This window comes from Aspergillus nidulans, chromosome VI (assembly GCF_000011425.1).
Source record: "Aspergillus nidulans FGSC A4 chromosome VI".
Lineage (NCBI taxonomy): Eukaryota > Fungi > Ascomycota > Eurotiomycetes > Eurotiales > Aspergillaceae > Aspergillus > Aspergillus nidulans.
Genome location: NC_066262.1, coordinates 1,884,868 through 1,906,733, shown reverse-complemented (window position 1 = coordinate 1,906,733; position 21,866 = coordinate 1,884,868). Strand labels below are relative to the sequence as shown.

At 50.2% G+C, this 21,866-nt stretch overlaps 8 protein-coding genes across 8 annotated transcripts, besides 1 other annotated feature; 4 read left to right on the top strand and 4 right to left on the bottom strand.

The window, feature by feature from the left end:
- Positions 1-21,866: part of a sequence feature (contig 1.51 915..1114266(-1)) that runs on past both edges of the window.
- On the bottom strand, positions 581-7,381 carry ANIA_03067 (DNA polymerase epsilon catalytic subunit; the record flags this gene model as incomplete). The annotated part of the gene is made up of 3 exons (XM_655579.1): positions 581-6,537; positions 6,587-6,680; positions 6,809-7,381. 3 exons carry the CDS (start codon positions 7,379-7,381, stop codon positions 581-583), a joined length of 6,624 nt encoding a protein of 2,207 aa, XP_660671.1.
- ANIA_03068 (uncharacterized protein) lies at positions 7,802-8,454 on the top strand (the record flags this gene model as incomplete). The annotated part of the gene is made up of 2 exons (XM_655580.1): positions 7,802-8,138; positions 8,198-8,454. The coding sequence occupies 2 exons, from the start codon at positions 7,802-7,804 to the stop codon at positions 8,452-8,454; spliced, it is 594 nt and encodes a 197-aa protein (XP_660672.1).
- Positions 8,708-9,538, bottom strand: ANIA_10364 (uncharacterized protein; the record flags this gene model as incomplete). The annotated part of the gene is made up of 1 exon (XM_050612558.1): positions 8,708-9,538. The coding sequence occupies one exon, from the start codon at positions 9,536-9,538 to the stop codon at positions 8,708-8,710; it is 831 nt and encodes a 276-aa protein (XP_050468468.1).
- sik1 (snoRNP complex protein NOP56) lies at positions 9,816-11,766 on the bottom strand. The gene is made up of 3 exons (XM_050612557.1): positions 11,493-11,766; positions 10,321-11,440; positions 9,816-10,264 (listed from the first exon to the last, which is right to left on the bottom strand). Exons 1-3 carry the CDS (start codon positions 11,654-11,656, stop codon positions 10,016-10,018), a joined length of 1,533 nt encoding a protein of 510 aa, XP_050468467.1. The 5' UTR covers positions 11,657-11,766; the 3' UTR covers positions 9,816-10,015.
- Positions 11,930-13,967, top strand: ANIA_03070 (chaperonin-containing T-complex subunit CCT6; the record flags this gene model as incomplete). Its single annotated transcript, XM_655582.2, has 7 exons — positions 11,930-12,075; positions 12,125-12,219; positions 12,276-12,297; positions 12,353-12,394; positions 12,446-12,466; positions 12,520-12,693; positions 12,744-13,967. The coding sequence occupies exons 1-7, from the start codon at positions 12,034-12,036 to the stop codon at positions 13,965-13,967; spliced, it is 1,620 nt and encodes a 539-aa protein (XP_660674.1). The 5' UTR covers positions 11,930-12,033.
- Positions 14,207-15,306, bottom strand: ANIA_03071 (histone acetyltransferase nmy2; the record flags this gene model as incomplete). The annotated part of the gene is made up of 1 exon (XM_655583.2): positions 14,207-15,306. The coding sequence occupies one exon, from the start codon at positions 15,304-15,306 to the stop codon at positions 14,215-14,217; it is 1,092 nt and encodes a 363-aa protein (XP_660675.1). The 3' UTR covers positions 14,207-14,214.
- Positions 16,203-18,956, top strand: ANIA_03072 (uncharacterized protein; the record flags this gene model as incomplete). The annotated part of the gene is made up of 2 exons (XM_655584.2): positions 16,203-16,555; positions 16,611-18,956. Exons 1-2 carry the CDS (start codon positions 16,331-16,333, stop codon positions 18,954-18,956), a joined length of 2,571 nt encoding a protein of 856 aa, XP_660676.1. The 5' UTR covers positions 16,203-16,330.
- ANIA_03073 (asparagine--tRNA ligase SLM5) lies at positions 19,308-21,153 on the top strand. Its single transcript, XM_050612556.1, has 3 exons — positions 19,308-19,621; positions 19,682-19,802; positions 19,864-21,153. Exons 1-3 carry the CDS (start codon positions 19,356-19,358, stop codon positions 21,088-21,090), a joined length of 1,614 nt encoding a protein of 537 aa, XP_050468466.1. The 5' UTR covers positions 19,308-19,355; the 3' UTR covers positions 21,091-21,153.

The following is a 21,866-nucleotide window of genomic DNA, read 5'->3' as shown; positions in this document are numbered from 1 at the left end:
TAGGTAAGTCCGACCGCCACGCTAGTATAGTAAATGGTGATGTACATACTGCTGGCGGCGATCGTGCATAGGAATCGTTGCCCACATGCCGCGGTTATAGATTAAAGCATTGAGCACACCACCTCTATCCTTGACGTCAAGGCCATCACGACACGGCAGCAGTACTCCATAATGGATGACCCAAGTTTAACTCTATAGAATCTTCTCAGCATCCGGCCTGCAAGGTGGAATCAGCCAGGTTTCGAGCCTGGGTGGCATCTGAAAACCCTTTGTCGAGTCTCCCAACCAGATCCGGGCAAGACTACCCCACGACATCACATCGCGCCGTTTCAGGGTACTGCAGGATTCGACACTGTTCAAGGCGGGAACCAGTTGTATACCGGAGTTCGATGTATAGGATTTGACTAGACTAAGTACAGGATGGGTAGTGTAACTTTGATAAACGCTCCGAAACACCGGGCCCAAACCAGCCAACCATGCTATACAGACGATTAGACAACCCACAACGCCAGTAGAATGAATTGCCAGCCAAGAAAAAGAAAGCAAAATAGAGCAGAAGAACAAGAAACCGAGAATAATGTCATGTCTGGGACAGAACCTCCTCAACAACCACCTGTAGCAACTTCAACTCATGGAACTTCGCCACACTTTCCAAAACCTTCAGGCGCTTTTCTATATCAGCCCGATTCATTGTCTCTGTCCACTGCCCACTACACGAGCAATGCTCCATAAACTCGCTGATCTTTAGAGTCCCACACTTCGAGCACTTGAGGTCCTGCGTCTGCCACGCAACGACCATTCCCCAAACCTGGCCGATGAGCATCTCCTCCTGTGCGAGGCGGTCATACTCAGTTTGACAGAAGGGGCAGCACCATGGTCGGGAAGAGGTAGCGCTGTCGGGGCCAGAGCCAGAGCCACGCTCGGGGAGGACGTCTTCGTCCCGGCAGAGATCGAGGTCTCGAATTAGACAACAGGCGCTGCAAGTGAGTTCGGGGATCTTGAGACTGCTGCCTGGATTTTCGAAGCGGCCTTCTTTGCTGAACTCGCGGACTTCGAAGAGGGCGAGTAATTCACGGCGGAGGAGGCGGGTTTCAAGCGCCGTCGTCTTGGATAGACTGAGAACCTGCATGAGGAGCTTGACGAGTTCAAGGACAGGGTTGCGCTTTTCCTCATTGGGGTCTGTGAGGACGCCCGGAAGGATGGGGAAGACGTAATCGGATGCCAGCTCAGGATGCAATAGTTCTTCGCGCTGACGACGGATGAGACCCGAGATTTGTTTCTTTAGCGGTTTGGAGAATCTATCTGATAGGGCTGCGGAAAGTTCCTCGTTCTCTTGGCCGGGTTCCGGTTGTCCGATGGGAATCTGGGTCAAGCGTGGAGTTGATGAGTCGTCACTTTCTGGTCGCTTGAAGCTGTGCATGAGTTCGATGTACTCGACAACCCAGTCGTGAAAGATGGTCTGCATCGGTGTAGGTAGAAAGCGGCTAAGCTGCCAGTGCATGACGGTTTCCAGTGGCTGTTCTTCCGTCTCTGCGACTTCCTGACAGCCCTTGCCGCCGTAGTTGTACTCGTCGTACCAGACCAGGTAGTCCCAGTATTCCTTGATATCAAGATCGATAAAGTGGAATGACGGATTGGCGCGAATTGACTTCAGCACGTATTGGCTGTATGCATAGGCGTTGCCTACCTCTGTCTTGGAAGTCTGGAGCAAGAGACGGGTCGGACTGGCGAAGACGACATTTGAACCGACGCGCCTGAATTCAGCCATAAGCTGCTGAAAAGACTTTCTCGACAGCATCCGCACGTATTGGTGCAACGAGCGGTCGTAAAGGCACGACGCTGGGCTCTCTACCCATCGGATCAGGTGTTGCACCATGATATCGGCCATGTTATTTCCTTGACACGCTTCTGACCACCAGTGCTTCACCATCTCGCGTAGCACAACCGCACCGGCTGATGCAAACGCCTTCTCAGAGTAAAGAACTCCAGACCCGCTACTTTCGGCGGACGGATCAGACGGGGCTAGAAGCGAGTCGGCTCCTTCCGCTTCATTGATGATGGAGGAAGTGAGAATGGTGTTAATGGCGAGGTTGCGGACCTCTAGCTCAACACAGACAGTAGTATAAGAGCCTGGAACATTGACACATGGCATGCCAACCCTCTCCAATGGACCAGTAATGTCATCCTTCTCGTATCCTGCGTGGTCTGGTTTCGCGGTTGAGGACCACCATAAAACAACATTATTCTGTTGGAGCCGCCTGGCGTATGAGATATCGATCAGGAATCGAGGATCATCACTCTCGAGATTGCAGAGCGGAACATCGCCGTATCTGGCGAGCATGGTAAGATGTTGAACCCAGGATGAGAGGTATAGATAGTGCGTCACAAGTCTCTTGGCAATGAAAGACTGCCAACCTAAAGGAGGCAGATTCATGTCCGAAACCTCTGGTTTCACCGAGAGAATCGGATATTCTTTCAATATCGGAATATCATGGCAGAGGCGACTTCTTTGTTGTGATTGTATGATCATAATAGCTGGAAGGCTCTCATCGTTCCGCAGCTTCTTGATCAAATCGCTTACTTCCAAGTATGCCTTTCTTCTTGTCGTGATTTGGGTGGTTCGGAAATGAATCTTCTCTTGATATTGGAATGCACCCTCTGCCTGATCCCCCTGTCCTTGCAACTTGCGTGCAAGAAGTTCCGAGTAGATTTTGTCGACGTTGGGAAGACCTTGAACGTCCCTGGCGCGGTTGAGTATAACAATGTGCGCTTCGTTCTTCGTACTCGAAAAGATGGCAAAGATCTGCTTTTCCCCAGATGACACATGATACAAAAAATGATATGCCAGGGGTGAGTCTTGTAGGTACTGTTGTTCTGAGCTTGTACGGCATAATGTCGAAAGATCGAATCCTCGTTCTAATCCATCTCCAAGCACTCCGCGCTGTGCTTCATCAAAGGTACATATGCTGCCCAACTTCAAGACTGCTCTGAGGTTTAGAGGGATATTCCTCTCGTAGACCCCTTCAACGCTTGGGTGTTGCAGCAGAACGTGGATCTTATCCGCTTCCCGTAAGAAAGTTTCCTCGGACAAAGTAAGCTTGAACAGATGCACAGAGGGATGTCCGTTTGGTAGCGTATGGTTGACCTTCTCCACCTCACATTCAGGAACTTCCACATCAGGAAGAGAGTCCTGCTTCAGGTTGATATAGACACATCGAGGCACCTTGATTGTAAGAGCATGTATCTTGCGGTCAATCAATACAAATGCCCGTACGATTCCAGGTCTAGACGTCTCGGCGAGCTGTAAGACCTGCCATGTACTAATATACAGCAGTTCAGCTTGGTTCCTAAAGAGGTGACTCAGGGAATCTCCTCCCGTGTTTGCCCTCTCACCAAAGAGTTGTCGTCGGCGAAGTCGAGCTTGTTTCTGGATCTTCCATTTCTGCTTTTGATACTTCAGGAACCCGACATAGTCATCGTCTATGGATGGCATTTTCGCTGGCAGACTGGCAAAGGGATCCAAGGAAGTTTTCGTTTGGTTCTCCGGATGTTTTCGCTTACCAGACGCCTTTTGGGGAGACGAGGATTTCAGCTTTTCCATTGAATCTGCCATTGCTTCATCGAGGTTATCAGCATGTTGAACGCGGTGGTCAATTATGTTGGTGGAGATATCAGAGAGCGGATTCTTTTCAGACTTCCCAAACATATCAGTCATCTTGACCTGCTTGAATCTATCATCCTGCTTGTTGATTCTCCGCTGCAGCCACTCTGGGTGAGCTACCCTAGGGACAGGGTTGCGAATCTTCTGAAGCGCAGCCGGAATCGTGATAAGCTTCTGTACCACTGACCCCAACCGCTCCAGGTAGTAGTCCCAGTCAATAACGCTTCGAGGATCCATGTCACCAGGGTCGTCCTTGAGCCATTTTCGTAAAAAGTGCCGCTTGATGCTATCCTCGGCAGAGAAGATAGTCACTGGAATAGCTCGCTCTGTGACAGGTGTATTCCTCGGTCTAGCTGAGATAATGTACTTGCAGTTGAGACCCTTGTCCTTGACCATCTGCTCACCCAAGAACTCTGCCAAACGTCGCGCGGTGGTAATTGACGTTGATTTCTGATTTCCGTACTCCTCGAGAGTCTTCGTCATGCTTCGGTTTTCGGAAATAAGCTCAATGAGCTCTTCGTCAGCCAACGTAGCTCCATGCTCATACAGTACGTCCAGCCATCTGTCAGCCACCCGAGCCACTGCGGCATACGTTTCAGCCAGTGTTGTACCTTCGAGAAAAAATTTGAAGATTTGAGTCTGGAAAATCTTGATCAATTTCAGCTCTCCTCGTCGCTTGACCTCGAAACCCTTTAGTTCTGCCAAAGAGCCATCGTCGTTGAAAACAGCATAACGCTTCTTCAAGTTCTTGTCCTCTTCTTTAGAAGTGGGCAGGATCATTGCTCTGTACGGTCCATCGACTTCGAAGAAGATCGAGTTTTCGCTGTGTGTCTCATACCTAAATGTCGCCGGGTTGGCAAGGGACTGGTACTGATGGTTTGTGTAGCTTCCGTGGACCAAATGATTCAGCATGACACATGGATAGGAAATGCCGAGTTTCTTGCCATTTTTGAGTGTGAAAGAGAAATTCTCAGGGAATGTTCCTGGAAGCATACACCAGATACCATCCGTGTCTAGCTCCAGCGGCCGACCAATACGTTCGACAAGTTCTCTCGCCATTTGAATGATACGAGCACCAGTGAGACAGGTGACACCGGCCATCTCCATAGAATACCATCTAGAGCCCTTCCGCATTACATAACCATAGAAACTGTTCAGGATAACCTTGTGAGCAAGCTGTAGGGAGTCGTATAAAACAATCATCTTCTTCGCCTCTTCAATCTCTGCGGCCGGGGCGCCTGATGATTTCAATGACTCGGTTTTTCCCTTCCACACTTTTTGCTTTCCCTTGAAATCGTATCTTCGATCTCGGAAGCTACGCACAGTGTCCACATAGAATGGGTTTTCCCGTTGGCAAATGATGGCCTCCCGAACCATTGTCTTGCTGTCGTGGATCTTGTGGTAGATTTTCTTGCTGTAATCTTGCAACCGCTTCTTGACGATGGCCGCCTGTTCTTCGGCACTCAACTCAGTAAACGCCCTCATAGGGCTTTTCTTCGTCCTGCCCGGAAAGCGCTCGTTTTGAACTGCCTGCCGGATCATGTTGTATTCGTCTCGCTTGGCTGGAAGAAATTCACCTCTCCAGGCCCATGGGAGACGTCTATCACATGTCTTTCCTGGACGGTTGAAATCGCAAGCAGCACAGTTTGACTCTTGGATCAATGAGTCAGGTTGTAGTCGATTTGTGATCATAATATTCGGATACATAGATGCAACATCCAGATGGTAGATGAACGGGACCTCATTCCGATGAGGATTCTCCCTGAGGTCCGTCAGGAGTTTGGCGATCTGTCCCTTTACTTCCTCGTAGTTGGTAACGTCGTCCAAAGATTTCTTCTCTTCGACTTCAATGCTGAATTTTAACGCTGCATCGAGATCCCGGAGCAATTCGTCTACGGCGGTTGGATCAATATTGAAGGGCACGGGAATGTCGCTTCGAAACACTCCAGCCTCAATACTTTCCACGTGTCCGCCGACATATGTCTCAGACTCAAGTAGGTGACCCTCGTAGAACGCTTCTGGAGGATCTTTATGCTTGTTTGGCAAGACAATATTCCCCTTATATGCCTGAACCATAAGCAGCATTTCACATAGTGTTCCTGTACCTTTGCGCAGCGTATCATCGGGATTCAGTGGGAGAATCGTGCAGAGGGAGAAAATGAAGGGATGAATGTATTTCATGTAGAGATAATACGTAGCGACGGCATCGGAAACAGAGTATTCGGCCAGCGTCTGAGGACGTTCGCTTGCGTAGGGCGTCATGAGTTCCGGATCAAGTTCGTCGGGATCATAACCGAGCTTCGCGACTGTAACAGCCTTCAAACCACGCGAACCCTGAGGTAAATAACTGTCACGATTAACCCATGCAAAACAGTCCATATGCGCGCAGTGGTCACTCTGGTAGATGTCTTCGCTGTTTTTCCGGAAGCCGATTTCTTTGTACATGTCGATACCAAGAACGCTTGCCCTAGCTTCAACGAAAGGCCAGTCGAAGAAGTCACCGTTGTATGTGGCTATCACCGTCGGCTTCGCTTCCTTTATATGTTCAAAAAACCTCTCGATAACAGCCCGCTCGTTTGGCTCGTTGAAAATCATAAACGGACCACTGTATTCAGGTTTGGGAGTGTATTCGAAGTCATCGATATCCTCCGAGACGATTTCCCGGTTCGTGATCAAGAATCCTTGCCCATCAATCATATAGGATATCATCATAATCTGGTCGATTACGGAATCTGGGAATTTGAGTGGGAGCTTTGTGGTCTCAATATCGAAAGCGAGGACGACTGGATCCGCTCTTGTAAGTCGTTCTTCCAAGCAAGTCAATGAAATAATGCCATGAGTAGCCTCTACCGTATACCATTTTCCTATCCGAATGTCTGGGAGAAGTTCAGCTGCTGTCTATGTTTAGGCAGTGATCGTGCATACCTTTATCAATCGCCACTCTAACATGGTACGGAACATCGTATTCTCGAATATCAATTATAAAATCACTCGCATTAGTGGTGCCATTAGGTCGTGCCTCATTAAGTTCGTCATCAAACAGATCGAATCCAGCATTTGCGCTAGACAAAGTTAACTTGAGCGGTAGGACAGAAGCACACAGAAGTCTTACCTCGAGATCTCCACATAAGTATCCATCATATTGACATTCTTCCTGTTCTTTTCTGCTAGAGGCAAAAGGGTCTTCCGCACCTCAAGCAGATGGCTCACATTGGCAAAGTCCAACTGAAGAAAAGTTCTCCGATGCCCGAGTAGATGGTTTGGTAACTTGAGATCCTCCTTCACAACCCTTTTGATTTTCTTTATGAGCCCTTCGAACATCCTCCGACACCATTCCTCGACTTCTGCCTCATGGCCCGTCTTTACTGCAATCAGGAAATAAGGGTCGTATTCGACAGTTGCTTTGAAGCTGCCGCCATCGTCGTCGAGAAAATAGTAATCGACACCGGCACGCCCTCCAGGGACATTCGGATCCTCTATTGACGTGCTGTGCATATTGATGAGCCAACCAACTCTCTTCTCGCCGGCTTCAAAGCGCGGAAACCCCAGACTTTCGTCGATGCTGTTTGCCAACCGAATTGCCTCGAATTTCTCATCTTGGGAGGTTGCTTCTGAGGATCGCAGAGAGGAAAATTCGACGGTCTTCGTTCTCTTAGGGTTAAATGATGCGGCGCCTGACCGGAATTTGTTTCCATACTTGCTCGGTTTTCGCGAAGGCATCGCGATACGCCCCCGGCAGCTGAGGATCACTGCAAGACTGGAAACGGAAGTTGATGAAACATCGATCGGATTATAAGCAGATGTGAAGAGACGGACCCTGTTCGAGACACTAGATCCTCGAAATATTAGAGCGAGCGATAGGTATTGAGGTCAAGAATCAAGATCTAATGGGTCATGGGCCTCGATTAGCCCCAGCATGCAGAATCCCATCAAAGCGCTCCGCAGCGAGACAGACGCGTTCGCGTTCTACTATACGCGTCTCTTGTGATTGGTTGGTAAGGCCTGACCGCCGGATAAACTAACTGTTTCCAAATCAGTTTCCAAGTATACGGGATAACATGCTTCCGCGATATCATGATCCTTTACTGAAAAAGGTGAACTTGGTATCAGTCCAATATTCGATTAACAGCACAATCCACAATGGCAGACGATTCACGGGAACCGATAAAACCTACCCAATCGCCGGATACCACTGAGCAATTATCCGAGCTTCCGCCTAAATCAAAGCCAAAGTATGAGCTTCCGAAGTCGCAAGTCGGGAAATTATGGGAGGCCTTCGGCAACCCGGAGGACCAGGTGAACATGCTACCCACAGCGCACGGGAAAAAAGCAAACGATATTTCGGTTACGGAAGCTATGAAATCGTTACCTCTGAATAGCGCAACCTCATTCTACAAAGCACCGTGCGCGCGCGATTCTCTTCTTCTTGGAATTGGTGCTGGCTTCGGTGTGGGCGGGGTGAGGGGTGTTTTGGGAGGTAAGAATATATCTCGTGTTTCTACAACTACAAGTTGTGTCTGACATTGATTTATTCAGGTATGCGATCTATCTGGTCCGCATGTAATTGGGCTGTTGGCGTCTTCGCTATTACGTCTCTCGCAGCACATGAATTCTGCCAGCGACGTCGGATACAAGAATTGGATGGAATGAAACAAGCTGTGGAAATGATGAAGGAGTTGAAAATTAAGAAGCAACGAGAGAAGGAAGAAAAGGCTGCGGAGGCCGCTCGTCTAGCCGAGGAGGAACGGAAACGCAAGAGCTGGACCAATCTAGCAAACTACAAGTTCTGGTAGATATCTTGCACATGGTTGGAGTCACGGAGTTTGACCCATACTGTATATTATGAAAGGTTGGGATGTACTTTTATTGTATATAAATCCTTGTTTCCCTTAACGCCAACGCCCAATTCACTATTCAAGAATCCGCCCCCATTTCGATGTCTCCGAGGAACGCCGCCATTGTTCGTATAACCTTGCTTTATAATAAAAGATAGCTATACGTTAAGATTGAAAGTATGCCGTCGGAAACGTTGGGTAAGAATAGAGCTTAGACGTCGAACTTAACCTTCTTCTGTATGCCGCCTGACTGAACTGTCCGCAACTGATCCATGTTGTTGGCAACCCGTCGCTCTCTGCGCCTCTCGCGCGCTTCCCTTGCTTCTCGACTTTTCCATTCTGCAACTTGCTTCTTTCTTTTCTGCGACCGAGCCCAAGCAATTGCCGCAGTAGGCTTAAAGCCTATGCCGTTGATACCGTAGCCGTCATCGTCAGGATCGGTCGGATTGTGACCGGTTATCTCGGAGTCGCTCCAAGCAAGCAAGTCCTCGATCTTAGCTCCGGGTGGTGTTGGCGATCTGCCTGGACTGCGCACTTTGGCAGACGCAGGAGCGCTTCTCGTCTTTTGGGGGCTTATAGAGTGTTGCCTCGGAGTGTTCAAGGGCGTTCCTAGATTTTTAGGAGACTTGCCGCCTGCGGCCAAGGTTGGAGAGGGAGCACGGTCATTTAGCGGTGGAGAAACGGGCTTCGCAGCTTCAGAGGAGTCCGAGTCGGGCATGTCATGAAAGCCATGAAGATTCGAATTCTGAGGAAGGTCTTTTGCCTGCAGAAGAGGCTTAAAGGCTGGTTGGTGGAGACTGCGATCGGGGAGCTGGTGGTGGAAATCGCCCCGTATTGCCAGTCCAGCTAGGCGGCTAGCCACCACGGCTCCAGGGCTATACCTTCCCTGGTCGTCCCAGTCTCGGACTTTGGCTTCCTGAGGGCTAACGATGGGTGGACTAGATTCTGGTGGAGTGGAGTACACACGATTGTCTGAAGCTTCCGACGATGCTCTTTCGAGAAATGAGGTGTTTGTAAGTAATGATAATTTCGATGCCATCATCGTCGTGGGGGCTGAGATTGGATGAGGGGCATAGACGATGAGCAGCCTGCTGTTTAAGCGTAAACCTCAGCTCCTACGAGCGTCTTGCAGTGATAATTAGTAACGGCATCCTTAGAAGAAAGAGTAAAGGAAGAAGATCAGTGTTCGTGCCATTGTAAATGCAGTGAATGGGTGAGGAAGGCACGGTTAGCTGGGAAGTCTCCCTTGAAGGTGAGGGGATGGTCGCTCTCCCGCCGGAAAAGGATCCAGGCATTCAGCAGGTCCGGCAGGACAAAAATAGAAGGTTCAAAAAGAGATATTCTGTAACTAGATACCCAAGTTTTGGATGGCGTAGTGCCTCAACCACATAATTTACAGAAATAAAGCCCGTCAGATCATGGAGCAAAATGAAACAAAAACGAAATCACCAAAGCAGAGAAATGAAGCAACCTTACAACGCCGCGAGAAGACGCCCTCCCGTTTCAAGAAATAGTGTGTTTAAACCTTCTTCTTTTTCTTGGATGGCTCTGCATCATTGTCGTGCTTTCGCTTCTTCTTTTCCGACTCGCCGCCCTCAGACTTGCGCTTCTTCTTCTTCTCCTCCTTCTCGCCCTTGTCTTTCTTTTCCTTCTTCTCCTTCTTCTTCTCCTTCTTGTCTTTCTTCTCAACATTGGCATCCTTCATTTCGGCGTCGCTATCGTCGCCATCAACGTCCATGCTGGCCAAAACAGCATCCATAGCATTTTTCTGATACCAGTTAGTTCGCTATTCAGGGTATAGATGTAAATTGAGGGTGAACATACCATGGCAACCTCGTTCTTAGTAGGAGGAGCACCGGTCGCGTAGAATTCAAGACGTTCCTCAACCTGCTTCTTGAGGGCATCACCGTACTTCGTTGTCGGGGTGTCGCTGAAGTTGTCAATGCGGGAAGCAATGGAGCACTTGTTGGCCAAGAAGCGCGAGATGCGACCCTTATTCTTAGGACCAGCCCTGCCGATGAAGGAAGAGTGGTACAGAAGACCGTACTTAGGAGTGTTACCCTTGGTCTTCAAGGCTCGGAAAAGAGCCTTCTCAGCACCCAAAATCTGGACAGTGGAAGCGGGATATTTGGACAGGTTTGTCAAGCTTCCAGCGTGGGAGATAAGGCGAGCGCCGACGATGTCTCCGATAAGAGCAGCAAGGTTGGGGGCAACCACGTTCATCTTGGAGACCAGGTAGGAGTGAAGGGACTTGCGGTACTTGGAAAGGCTGACGACCCGTTGGGCGAATGAGATGACATTCTCCATGTCAGATTCTGAGATATCCTGGCCCATACTGCGTTTGGCGGCGTCGATAATGCTCTGAGCAACACCCTCATCGTCTTCAACAAGGGCGGCAATGTCGTGCAGATTCTCGTCAGTCAGGGTCTTCTTGTCCTTAATGAACAGGGCGAGCTGGGCGTAACGCTGGTTGTCCGACACAATCTTGATGAGCTCGGGGAAGTGCCAAGAGTACCACTCGCGGACTCTCATGGAGAAAGTGTTGATGGCCTTGTCGAGCTGATCAAGGATAGCGATAGCTTGAATGATGTGGTTGTCGTCGCGCTGAACCGAGAACTTGACCTTTGCACGCGAGTACGCGTGACCGAGACCGAGTTGTGCAGTATCCATATCGCCCTCCCGCAATTGCTTCAGCAACTTGCTAGCATGCAGTCGGACTCCACGGAGCATATCTTGGACGACCTCGCTGGTGTCACCGGTCTCGCAGTCCACGAAAGAAAACGCGGACTTGATGCTGGTAGCCAAATTCCTATCCGCGAGTCCTAGCACAATGTTCTTTTTCTTGCTCGGTTTGGGCAAATTCATTTCGAGGAAAGAGATCAGCGTCTCAGAAGCGACACCTTCTGAGATATCGTTGATTTCGCTCAGAGCCTGCTTGTTGTTCCTACGTTGGGTCAGTCGCGGACCGCACACAAGCCAAGGGCCATAGAGCATACTCAAAAGGCAAGAAACTGGCAAGCTGGACCATCTTGCCAAATTTTGCCAAATCATTCACACCCTCCTGAACTTCCTTCAGGTTGTGTCCCACAGCATCCCCCTTGTGGGCGACCTTGAAGAGCGAGTAACCCATAGGGCCCTCGAAAAGAAGATAGTCTGCCATCGCGAATGGGTGGAAATCTGGGTACTTTAATATATAGCACTTCCAATCTTTGTAGACAATCCCCTTCGACTTTGACGGAACTTTTGAGGCTATGAACCTGCTGTCGGCCGGTGTGGGAATTGACAAAAGTGCCTGGAAGGTAGATTTGTAGAGTCGAACCGCCGGAGCTCTTTTTTTTTCACAGCCGGCGCGCTAGTAAGAATCCCGAATGTGGGCTTTTTGCCAAAACCACGGCCTCACCGCATTCAACGGGAACCACTACTACAGGTTGCGGCTACACACTCGCAGCACCAAGCTCCTTTTCCTTTCGTTTCGGTTCTTTTGGTCCTTGATTGTCTCCTGGATATATCTGCTCGCTATTTACTTTTCCTGCAGATATGTCGGCAACGCAGCTGCTGAATCCCAAGGCGGAGTCGAGGGTATGGAGAAATGCCCCTCAATAATTGTGCAGAGACTAACAAGTTACAGCGGAGAGCGGAGGCTCTGAAGGTGAACATCAACGCTGGTGAAGGGCTTCAAGATGTTCTGAAGTCAAACCTTGGTCCCTCGGGGACTCTGAAGATGTACGTATCAAGCTCATATTTCTGGGTCTGCAAAGCTTAAGCTAACTAATAGTCAGGCTGGTAGACGGTGCTGGTGGTGTACGAATTATCCATGCCACTGAAACGACCACAATGTCTAATGGTGCACAAACAGATTAAGTTGACCAAGGATGGAAACGTGTTGTTACGCGAGATGGTAAGTTGATCCTCAGCAGCAAGATGTGGTCGGACTAGCTAACAATCGCAGCAAATTCAAAACCCCACCGCCGTAAGACTTACCTTCCACTCTTTGGAGACGATATCCTGTATTGACTTTCAAAGGTCATGATTGCTCGGGCTGCGACTGCTCAAGATGATATCACAGGTGATGGAACAACGTCGGTTGTGTTGTTGGTTGGAGAACTTCTTAGGCAGGCGGATCGTCACATCTCAGAAGGATTGCACCCCCGAGTTATAACCGATGGTTATGAAATCGCAAAGAATGAAGCTCTGAAGGTGAGGAAAGCCAAACATCGCTCTGACTAGCGCTAAGTGGTTTGATATAGTTCCTCGATAAGTTCAAGATCGAACGGGCGATTGATCGCGAACTTCTTCTTTCCGTCGCTCGAACCTCGCTCAGCACGAAGCTGAACAGCGCCCTCGCCGAGAAGCTTACTCCCGATATTGTTGATGCCGTTCTTGCGATCCACCGAGCTCCGGAAAAGCCAGACCTGCACATGGTTGAGATCATGACCATGCAACACCGCACTTCTTCCGATACACAGCTTATCCGTGGTCTTGCACTGGACCATGGTGCCAGACACCCGGATATGCCGAAGCGCGTCGAGAACGCCTTTATTCTTACCCTTAATGTCAGTCTCGAGTACGAAAAGTCAGAGATTAACTCTGGGTTCTACTATTCATCGGCCGAGCAAAGGGATAAGCTGGTGGAAAGTGAGCGTAAATTCGTGGATGCGAAACTGCAGAAGATTGTCGAACTTAAGAAGCAGGTCTGTGGCGATGACCCCAAGAAGGGCTTCGTTGTTATCAACCAGAAGGGAATTGATCCCCTGAGTTTGGACGTCCTTGTGAAGAACGGAATAATGGCTCTGCGGAGAGCTAAGCGGAGGAACATGGAACGCCTTCAGCTGATTTGCGGGGGTACCGCCCAAAACAGTGTAGAAGATCTCAGCCCTGAGGTTCTTGGATGGGCCGGCCTTGTTTATGAGCACCAGCTCGGTGAAGAGAAATACACCTTTGTGGAGGAGGTCAAGGACCCCAAGTCTGTCACTATCCTTATTAAAGGTCCCAACGGACACACCATTGCACAGGTCAAGGATGCGGTACGGGATGGTCTTCGATCAGTGTACAATACCATCGTCGATGGCTGTGTCATTCCTGGAGCGGGAGCCTTCCAAGTCGCCTGCCATGCTCACCTAACATCGGACAGCTTCCGCAAATCCGTTAAGGGGAAAGCCAGGTGGGGTGTCGAGGCATTCGCTGACGCTCTTCTGGTTATCCCTAAGACTTTGGCGGATAATTCTGGACACGACATCCAGGACTCTCTGGCCTTATTGCAGGAGGAACAGGCAGACGGCAACGTTGTCGGCCTCGACCTCACTACCGGTGAACCTATGGATCCTGTGCAGGAAGGCGTGTTTGACTCGTTCCGCGTTCTGCGGAACTGCATCGCTTCCAGTACAGGTATCGCCTCGAACCTACTTCTCTGTGACGAGCTTCTGAAAGCCAGGCAGATGGGTAAACAAGGTGGACCCGGCGGCATGGAGTAAGGATTCCAGATACAAAATATAGATTCCAGAATCATACCATTCGGGTTCTTGGTCAGCTTCTGCCTAAAATGTACTTGATAAGATCAATAATGGTAATAATACCATAAAATTTAATCCGAATATGGTTATCAGAGTTGCCTGTCAACTAGAGCCTCCTGTGCAAATCGCTAAATTACCAAGCTGCCTACCTCGTGGCAGGAAAAGTGCACTAAATTGGGTATATCTAACAAAACAGAAGGGAAATGCGTTACTCGTCATCACTACCTGGAATCTCCAATTCCCGGTCTGTAGCAGGCTCCGACTGACTCAGTAAGAAGCCTTCTTCCCTAACGGGATCCCGTATACTAACATTATGGGTTTTGGTCCATTCCAGAACTTTAGACCGCCGAATAACCACTGGATTTGCCTTGCTCTCATTAGGGTCTGACTGCGTTCCCTTGCGTGTTTTTGAGGGCGTTGCAGGCTCGACGACGCCAAAGCCTCGGAGTGCGGTTATAACGTCCTCCGTTAACATGCCTGTAGCCCGGCTGATCTCCTGAACTGTCATGAGTTTGTAGGAGTGTTTCCTTCGGCCCTTATTGGAGGTCGGCTTTTGCGCCTTCGGCTCTTCTAATTGCGCCGCTGTCGCTCCCGCTCCGGCCTGGCTGCCATCTGAGGACGGATGCAAAAGGAGATGCCTGGCTATCCGTTCCTCCCAGAACCGACTGTAACTCCTGCTCCCCATTTCACTGAGCGGCTTCTCCGGACCTCCGATTAGGCTGCTATCTCGCTCCCAGCCGCTAATCTTATAGCTGATACCCATCAACAGTTTTCCTAGCTGCTTATGTTGGTATGGCGGGAAGACAAGGATACATGCAAGGTTATTCGCGTCCCACGAAAGCTTCTCTTTGGAGAAGAAGCCGAGGATGTGGTAAGTCTCGTTCGGGTCATTGCCGGCACTGTTCGGGTTGGTAAAAACGAGTATATAATAGAGGAAGGATACAACGTCGAAAAAGACGGATTTGTGGTCGAGGAAGAGCTTGGCGAAAAGTGAGAGGTTTTGGCCAAAGAGTTTGTGGTCTGCGCCGTCCACCTCCCAAACGGAGTAGCCTGCGTGGTCGTAGACTTTTGTCCCTGGGGGCGTGGTACGGTGCGGGCAGAGTCGCGTATGACTGGCGTGCGTTTGAATGTCACAGGAGTATCGGAAACACCATCGGCAGACGTAGAGGGTATCTGTGTCTTTGCTGACGAGATCTTCGGGGTAAATAGATTGGTACCACGTTTGAAAGCGCAGATTGCCGAGGACGACGTGCTGGACGTTGCGGGTCAGGGACTGCGCTTGCGAATTTTCGGCCGCCATGGACACAAAGAGATCTATCATGAACTCAGGTGAAACGTAACCGGCATCCACGCGTTTAGGCGTGTTCGGGGAGGGTAGGTTTCGCGCCTGGGATGAGAACGCGTCGGAAGAAGTCGCGCTGCGAGGCCATTGACGATCGGTCTTTTGAAGCTGCTTTATATCAAATGCGAAGTCAATCGCGGAACAAATGGGCCAGCAAAGATCAGAGCATCGCTGTCACTCATGATGCTATCCTTCCAGTGTCAACCTGCGAATGCGGTGGCTGCAGGCAGTAGTATATGTCGGTCCTGCTTTAACCTCTGATCACGTGATATACCATTGGATAGATATTGCAACCGTTGGAGCTTCGCCAGCAAAAGCTCAAGCAGACGGTTTCAAAACTAAATCTCCAAAGTCACCATGTCTCTGTAACCTAAGGTGTCCATATGTAGAAGCGACCAGTTTTACTCTGTTAATAGGCTCACAATATTCTGGTCTTGAGCCTTCTATGTATCTGCAAAACAATTAAATTATTTAGCACTGTTTTATCGATGATCAGTTGATCCACCTGCGGCCAATAAGCTCTCAACAAGTGCGCGGGGTACATCCAATCGCGAGGGATCAAGGATCGGAGCTTTGAAGCTTCAGATGCCGTGGACGTGCAGACTTGGGGACCCTTCCGCTGGTTTCAAGCTCCCGAAAGCTCCTAACGCAACTTATTTCGTTGCCTGTCCTTCTGACCACGCCCCTTGTACTACTACCATGACCGATTACTACCGCCTCGTACATCGGGATTTTGCCTCTTTCACCGTCTGAGCTCTGATAGGTCTGCCGATATCACAGGCAGCAGTCGTCGTTATCCCCAGCGCCACCCTCTAGTTTGACAAGATTCACTCCTCTCTTTTAGTATCAACTCTCTTATTCTCACCTCTCACTTCTTTCCATCTTATCACCACTCTTCATCTAGCTCTTTGCTGGATATTTCAGATTGTTATAATTTTCTGTCCGGCAGGCAAGTGTTTTAAGAGTGGGCCCGTCATACAACATGCTCAAGCCGTTTCTGATAAGGGACCTTCACGAGGATCCTTATTCACAGAATATTATTGAAGACACCGCGTCTGATTTGTACAATGCCACCGATGCGGGCGTCAGCCCTCAGCGGCCACACGGGCTTGTCCAGATAACCAGAGCCGATTACGACGAAATCGCCTATTTACATCCGCAGGCCCGCCTGTCTTATCTAGACGATGATGATGGGGATATCATCACGGTACGTACCTCCGTCAAGAACTTGTCCTCGTCTGCAATGCTAATCTTGTCTCTAGGTCGGGTCCTCTCTTGAGCTCGCTCAACGGCTTGAAGAGCCGGCTTCCCACAGCACAGACACCGGTTTCCCATCGACTATACATCTATTCGATATTAGACGAACAAAGTCCGTTATAGATATCTGGAGGCGGTATGAACATAATGAGCGCCAGTCGGTTCCAGGGTCGCCAAATACGGAAGTTGTAATAGCCGATTTGAATGGCAATCGGACTACGGCAGATCTCGAGGAACTCGATTCCAGTCGCGAACAGAAGTCGCATGTTGAGGATGAGCGAACGACCACGACTGAAAACGAATCATCTGAGTCGTTCCTTTCCGCATTCGAGGCAGAGATGGCCAGAATGATGAATGAATCACAGCGTCCAGAAAACCACGCCTCCGGGAGCACAACATCTTCCAGGGCGGCACAAACCGAATCAACCTCTAACCCACAACGCGAGACGGCTGACGCTTTTGCTTCCGCCCTGCGGAGTCTCATGGAAGTTGCGGAGCTCATCAAATCTGGCGTGAGATCCAAACTTCCTGAGCTTGAGAGACATTTGGACAATGCTCGCAGAGCGCTTCCAAACGACATTACAGACTCTATGCGGAGTGCTTTCCTGGCTTTCGAGGAGCAGGTCAAGGCGATGGTGGCCACCCTTAACAATCTGCCAGAGACGGTCAGGCGAGACAACGCACCTGGAAGCGCTAGCCTTTTTTCGGAGTTCCCTACAACTCAGAGCGCCATGAACAGCCTGCGTGAACTCAGCGTACAGTTTGGCGGCTTGGGGCAGACTTTGATTGACGCTTTCGAATCAAGTATCCGAGGCGCTTTCCCGGGCCATGCGGATAGCTTCTTCTCTAGCTTCCCCAGCTTCTCCGAGTCAGCGAACCAACGATCGAGCTCACCGAACAATGGCCCAGAAAATCCCTCAAGTCACCATGAGAACCCTGTTTTTAGGCAGACATCAAACAACCCGGCCGCTTTCCCTTCTCATCAGACAAATGCGCCGAATGCACCAGGTTCAGTGCCACCCCCTGCGTCTTACCACCCTTTCTGGGGTTCTCCTCAGTTTCCATATATCCCTCCGTTTCACTGGCCAGCGTGTTCGCCTGGCTTTGGTCCCATACCTTTCACTGCTTCGCCTGGCTCTGGAACTGCTGCCGATTCCGGACAGACCCGCTCTAACCCCTCCGAGCCTCCCAGTCCTGAACCTCATCCGTCCCAATCATTGTTCATCGGTAATGTCGGGTTTAATGTAACCAAGGCGATGATCAGGGATGTGTTCTCGTCTAAAGGCCTCGTGGTCGGTGTGAATCTCCCAGTAGATTCCAGGAGCGGTAAACATGCAGGGTTCGGTTACCTCACTTTTGCCACTAATGAGGGTGCCACGCGGGCGATGAAGGAATTGCAAGGAACTGTTATCGATGGACACCGTATCAATCTTGAATACGTCGACCATGCTCCTATCACTACGGTAGTTTCACCTGAAGCTGAGCGATCAGAAACCGAGACTACAGCTCCCCAGACGTCAGGGGTCGTCCGTCACGATACCGTTGAAGATCATCTGATTTCCAAGGACAACACTGACCCAGAGCCGCACAGAAATACAGTACATGACTTGTTACTTGCTCAAACAGAAGCCCGCTTTCCGCCGGTGTCCCAGCTGGATGCACACATGCTTGCTGGCCAGTCCTCAGGTACAGGTCAAGAAGATACGTCATCACATACTAGGAACGCACAAGAGCCTCAGACAGCCATTAGAACGGCCGCGGAAGATTATGGCAGTTCATATGAGCCTTTTCCGGGCGCTTCCCCACAGCGTCCAAGGGGTCCTATTCCGAATTCTGCAGACACCCAGCCTTTCTCTACCCCTCGCCATCTACCTGCTCATCGTGCCCTGCCATTCCGTCCCAATCCACATTATTACCACCCTCGCCGTGCAGCCACCATAAGGGAACCGGAGACACACCGCAGGTCTTTCGATCCTTTTGAACCTCAGCCTGGATTGAGACGACGAGCCACTGAACGCCACTCTCTTCGTGGGCCATACAGGGGCCGTATGGGTCCCCGCCATCGAGCATCATTTCACCACTTCTCACAGCTCGCTACAGAGCAGACACCGAATCTGAGCGCCCCCGAGGAAGGGACAGAAGTGCAGGAATACACGAGATCGTCCAGGGAAGAACATAACCAGCGTGCTATAGATGAATGCGTTTCTACTTTAGTTGATATGGGTTTTGGAGGTGAAGAAGGAGGCGGTCGCCAGAGATTGGAGATATATGCAGCCGCAACTAAAGGCGATCTTGTTGAGGCAATTGAGATGATTGAGGAAGAACGCAAGGCTTATGAGCAGCGTGAATAGTCTGTCTTGATGTTTTTTTGATTACTTCCAACCATCCCCTATCCTTTGGTGTTGGCGTATTGGGTGAAATGATTGATTCAAGTGTGACAGTCTGAACATACACTCCTCACAAATGAACTGCTATACACGCATATTGCTTTTTAAAATTCCCTGCAGTACAAGAGCTCCTGGTCTATGACCATATACATAATCATTAAAACCCAGGCATTGACCTCTCTTCCAATTTTATATCGCATCTCTTCGATGTCGAAATAGTGCAGTATTATCGATAAGAATGATCGGTTATCGATAAGCTTGGTTGGACTGGAATTACGGAGTATCTGAATCTTTCCCGTGACTCAACCTGAACAACACCGTTGGCGTCGATCCTTGTAGGATAAACTGTTTTCCTCGACAGAAATGCAGACATGGCGGCGGACCTTCGTCACGTCGCTTCCCAAGCTAAATCATAGGCCTCCAGCCGCGACAAGCCCGACGCTTCTCCGATGCAACCAGGTCCTCCAAAGCAGCCGTCAAGAGACCTGCAGTCTTGAAGACCAGGAAATCAGGCTACACGGCTTCGTTCGCTCAGTTCGCAAGCAGAAGCGCTTCGCGTTTGCGGAAATTTCCGATGGGACCGCTGTCGAAGGCATACAGGCGATATTGAAACCTGCGCAGGCAGCAGAGTATGTCACCTGCTATTTTCCCCAGATTTCTTGGGAGTCTCTCTAATCGATTCAGCGTAGACTATCGACCGGAACAGCGATTGAGATATCAGGTATATGGAAGGCGTGCCCGCCTGGCAAGGAACAGAGCCATGAGCTGCAGGCGACCTCGGTGAACATTGTGGGCGCAGCAGAGCCGGAGGTCGCTCAACCCATTATCAATGATGAACTTGGCTGTATTGACTGACACACCGGCCTCACAGACCTATCCTATCCAGAAAAAGTACCACAGTCCGGAATTCCTTCGTCACATCCCCCACCTCCGCTTTCGAACACCCTTGAACGCCCTCCTCGCCCGCTTCCGATCCGAATGCCTATACCAACTTGGTAATGTTTTCCGCGGCGCTCCAAACGGCGGCTTTGTACAAGTCCACCCGCCGGTCATAACGTCTTCCGATTGCGAGGGCGCGGGCGAGACCTTCGCGGTCATTCCGCGCGAGACACTGATAAAGGGTCTCCCAAAGGAGGAGCACGACCACTTCTTCCGGGCGCCTAAGTATCTTAACGTATCGTCGCAACTCCATCTAGAAGCCTACGCAGCGGAACTGGGGAACGTCTGGACGTTGTCGCCCATGTTCAGGGCTGAGAAGAGCGATACCCCGCGCCATCTTAGCGAATTTTACATGCTCGAAGCCGAGGTCAATTTTCTGTCTGACCTTGACGCGCTGACCGACACAGTTGAGTATCTTCTGCGTGACCTCACGCGCCGACTCTATGATACGCCAGCGGCACAGGAGATTCTCTCCATCAAGCGTGACAAGGGCCCGGAAACCCAGGATTCAGGGGAACAGATCGACCTTCATCAGCGATGGGCCGACCTGATGTCCGGTTCCAAATGGCGCTGCATAACCTACTCCGACGCCATTGCGGCCCTCCAGGAGGCTGTATCCCAAGGAAAGGCAGCGTTTGAGTTTTCACCTACCTGGACCGGCGGCCTCCAGCTCGAACACGAGCAGTACATTGTCAACACTCTTAACAACGGCCAGCCTATCTTCGTCACAGACTACCCGAAAGTCATCAAGCCGTTCTACATGGCGCCCTCGCACACTCAGTCCAACCCCAAAGCGGAAGGGGAAACAGTCGCCTGCTTCGATCTTCTCCTCCCTGAAGTGAGCGAAGTCGCCGGCGGCTCGCTAAGAGAACACCGTCTGCCCGAACTGATCCAGAACATGCGCGAGCACAACCTCATCAAGACCTCGCCCTCCAACTCAGAGGAGGAAGCGAATCAGGGGGAAGCGCCATACCCCCATCTTCTCCCGGGGGAAGATCTGAGTCATTTACAGTGGTACGCGGATCTGCGGAGATGGGGGTCCGCACCGCACGGCGGGTTTGGACTGGGCTTTGATCGGTTCTTGGGCTATTTGACTGGTGTGCAGAGTATACGGGACACGGTTGCGTTCCCGCGGTACTTTGGACGCGCAGATTGTTAGGCAACGTTGGGCTTCCGGTTGTACTATATAGTGTATATTTGTAAGGTGAATGTAGGATACGAATCAACTTGAGATTATGTATACATTAGGATTGTGGTAGTCTTCAAGTAATGTAGTGGAAAACAAAGCCTTTCCGGGTCATATTGTTGTCAAACTCACAAGAGGTGCGTCCATATTCCAGTATAAATAACCTTCCCTCAACCTGCTTATAGCGAGGTTGTATCCCAATTTGCTCTGGAACGGTCCCCTCAGATCCCTGGGAAGTAAGGAGGGATCTTGAGTTGAGCACCAGCAAATTCAACGCTCTTAAACGACCCGAAGCACCCGCTACATTAGGTAGCCTAAAATCAACATACACGAAAGGTAGCAGGATATTGACGAAGCCATGTATATACACCAGTTTCACTAGCACATCCTGTAGACGGGCTATATTGTCTACGCATGATTAGACAGGAAAGGATACTAGTGCTAACCAGATCCTTATAGCCCGAGAGACGGATGTCCTCTCATTCTCGCCGTCTGCGCATTCCCTCTCAAGCCCTTGACAATTCCTTCAAGATACCTCTATCTCCTTCTATTCACAATTCCCGTATTTCCCGCGTAACCCGCTTGATGCCCTCATAGAGAGTATGCCAGTCCATCGTATTGTGCGGTGGTATTGTCCACGCCGAAGGGTTCAATATTTGCACTTGCACGTCGACCCTGTTTCTTCCGGGAATCGAGTCGTATTCGCGGTGCTCCTCAATATCCTGTTGTGACAGTGCTGCCTAGAATTA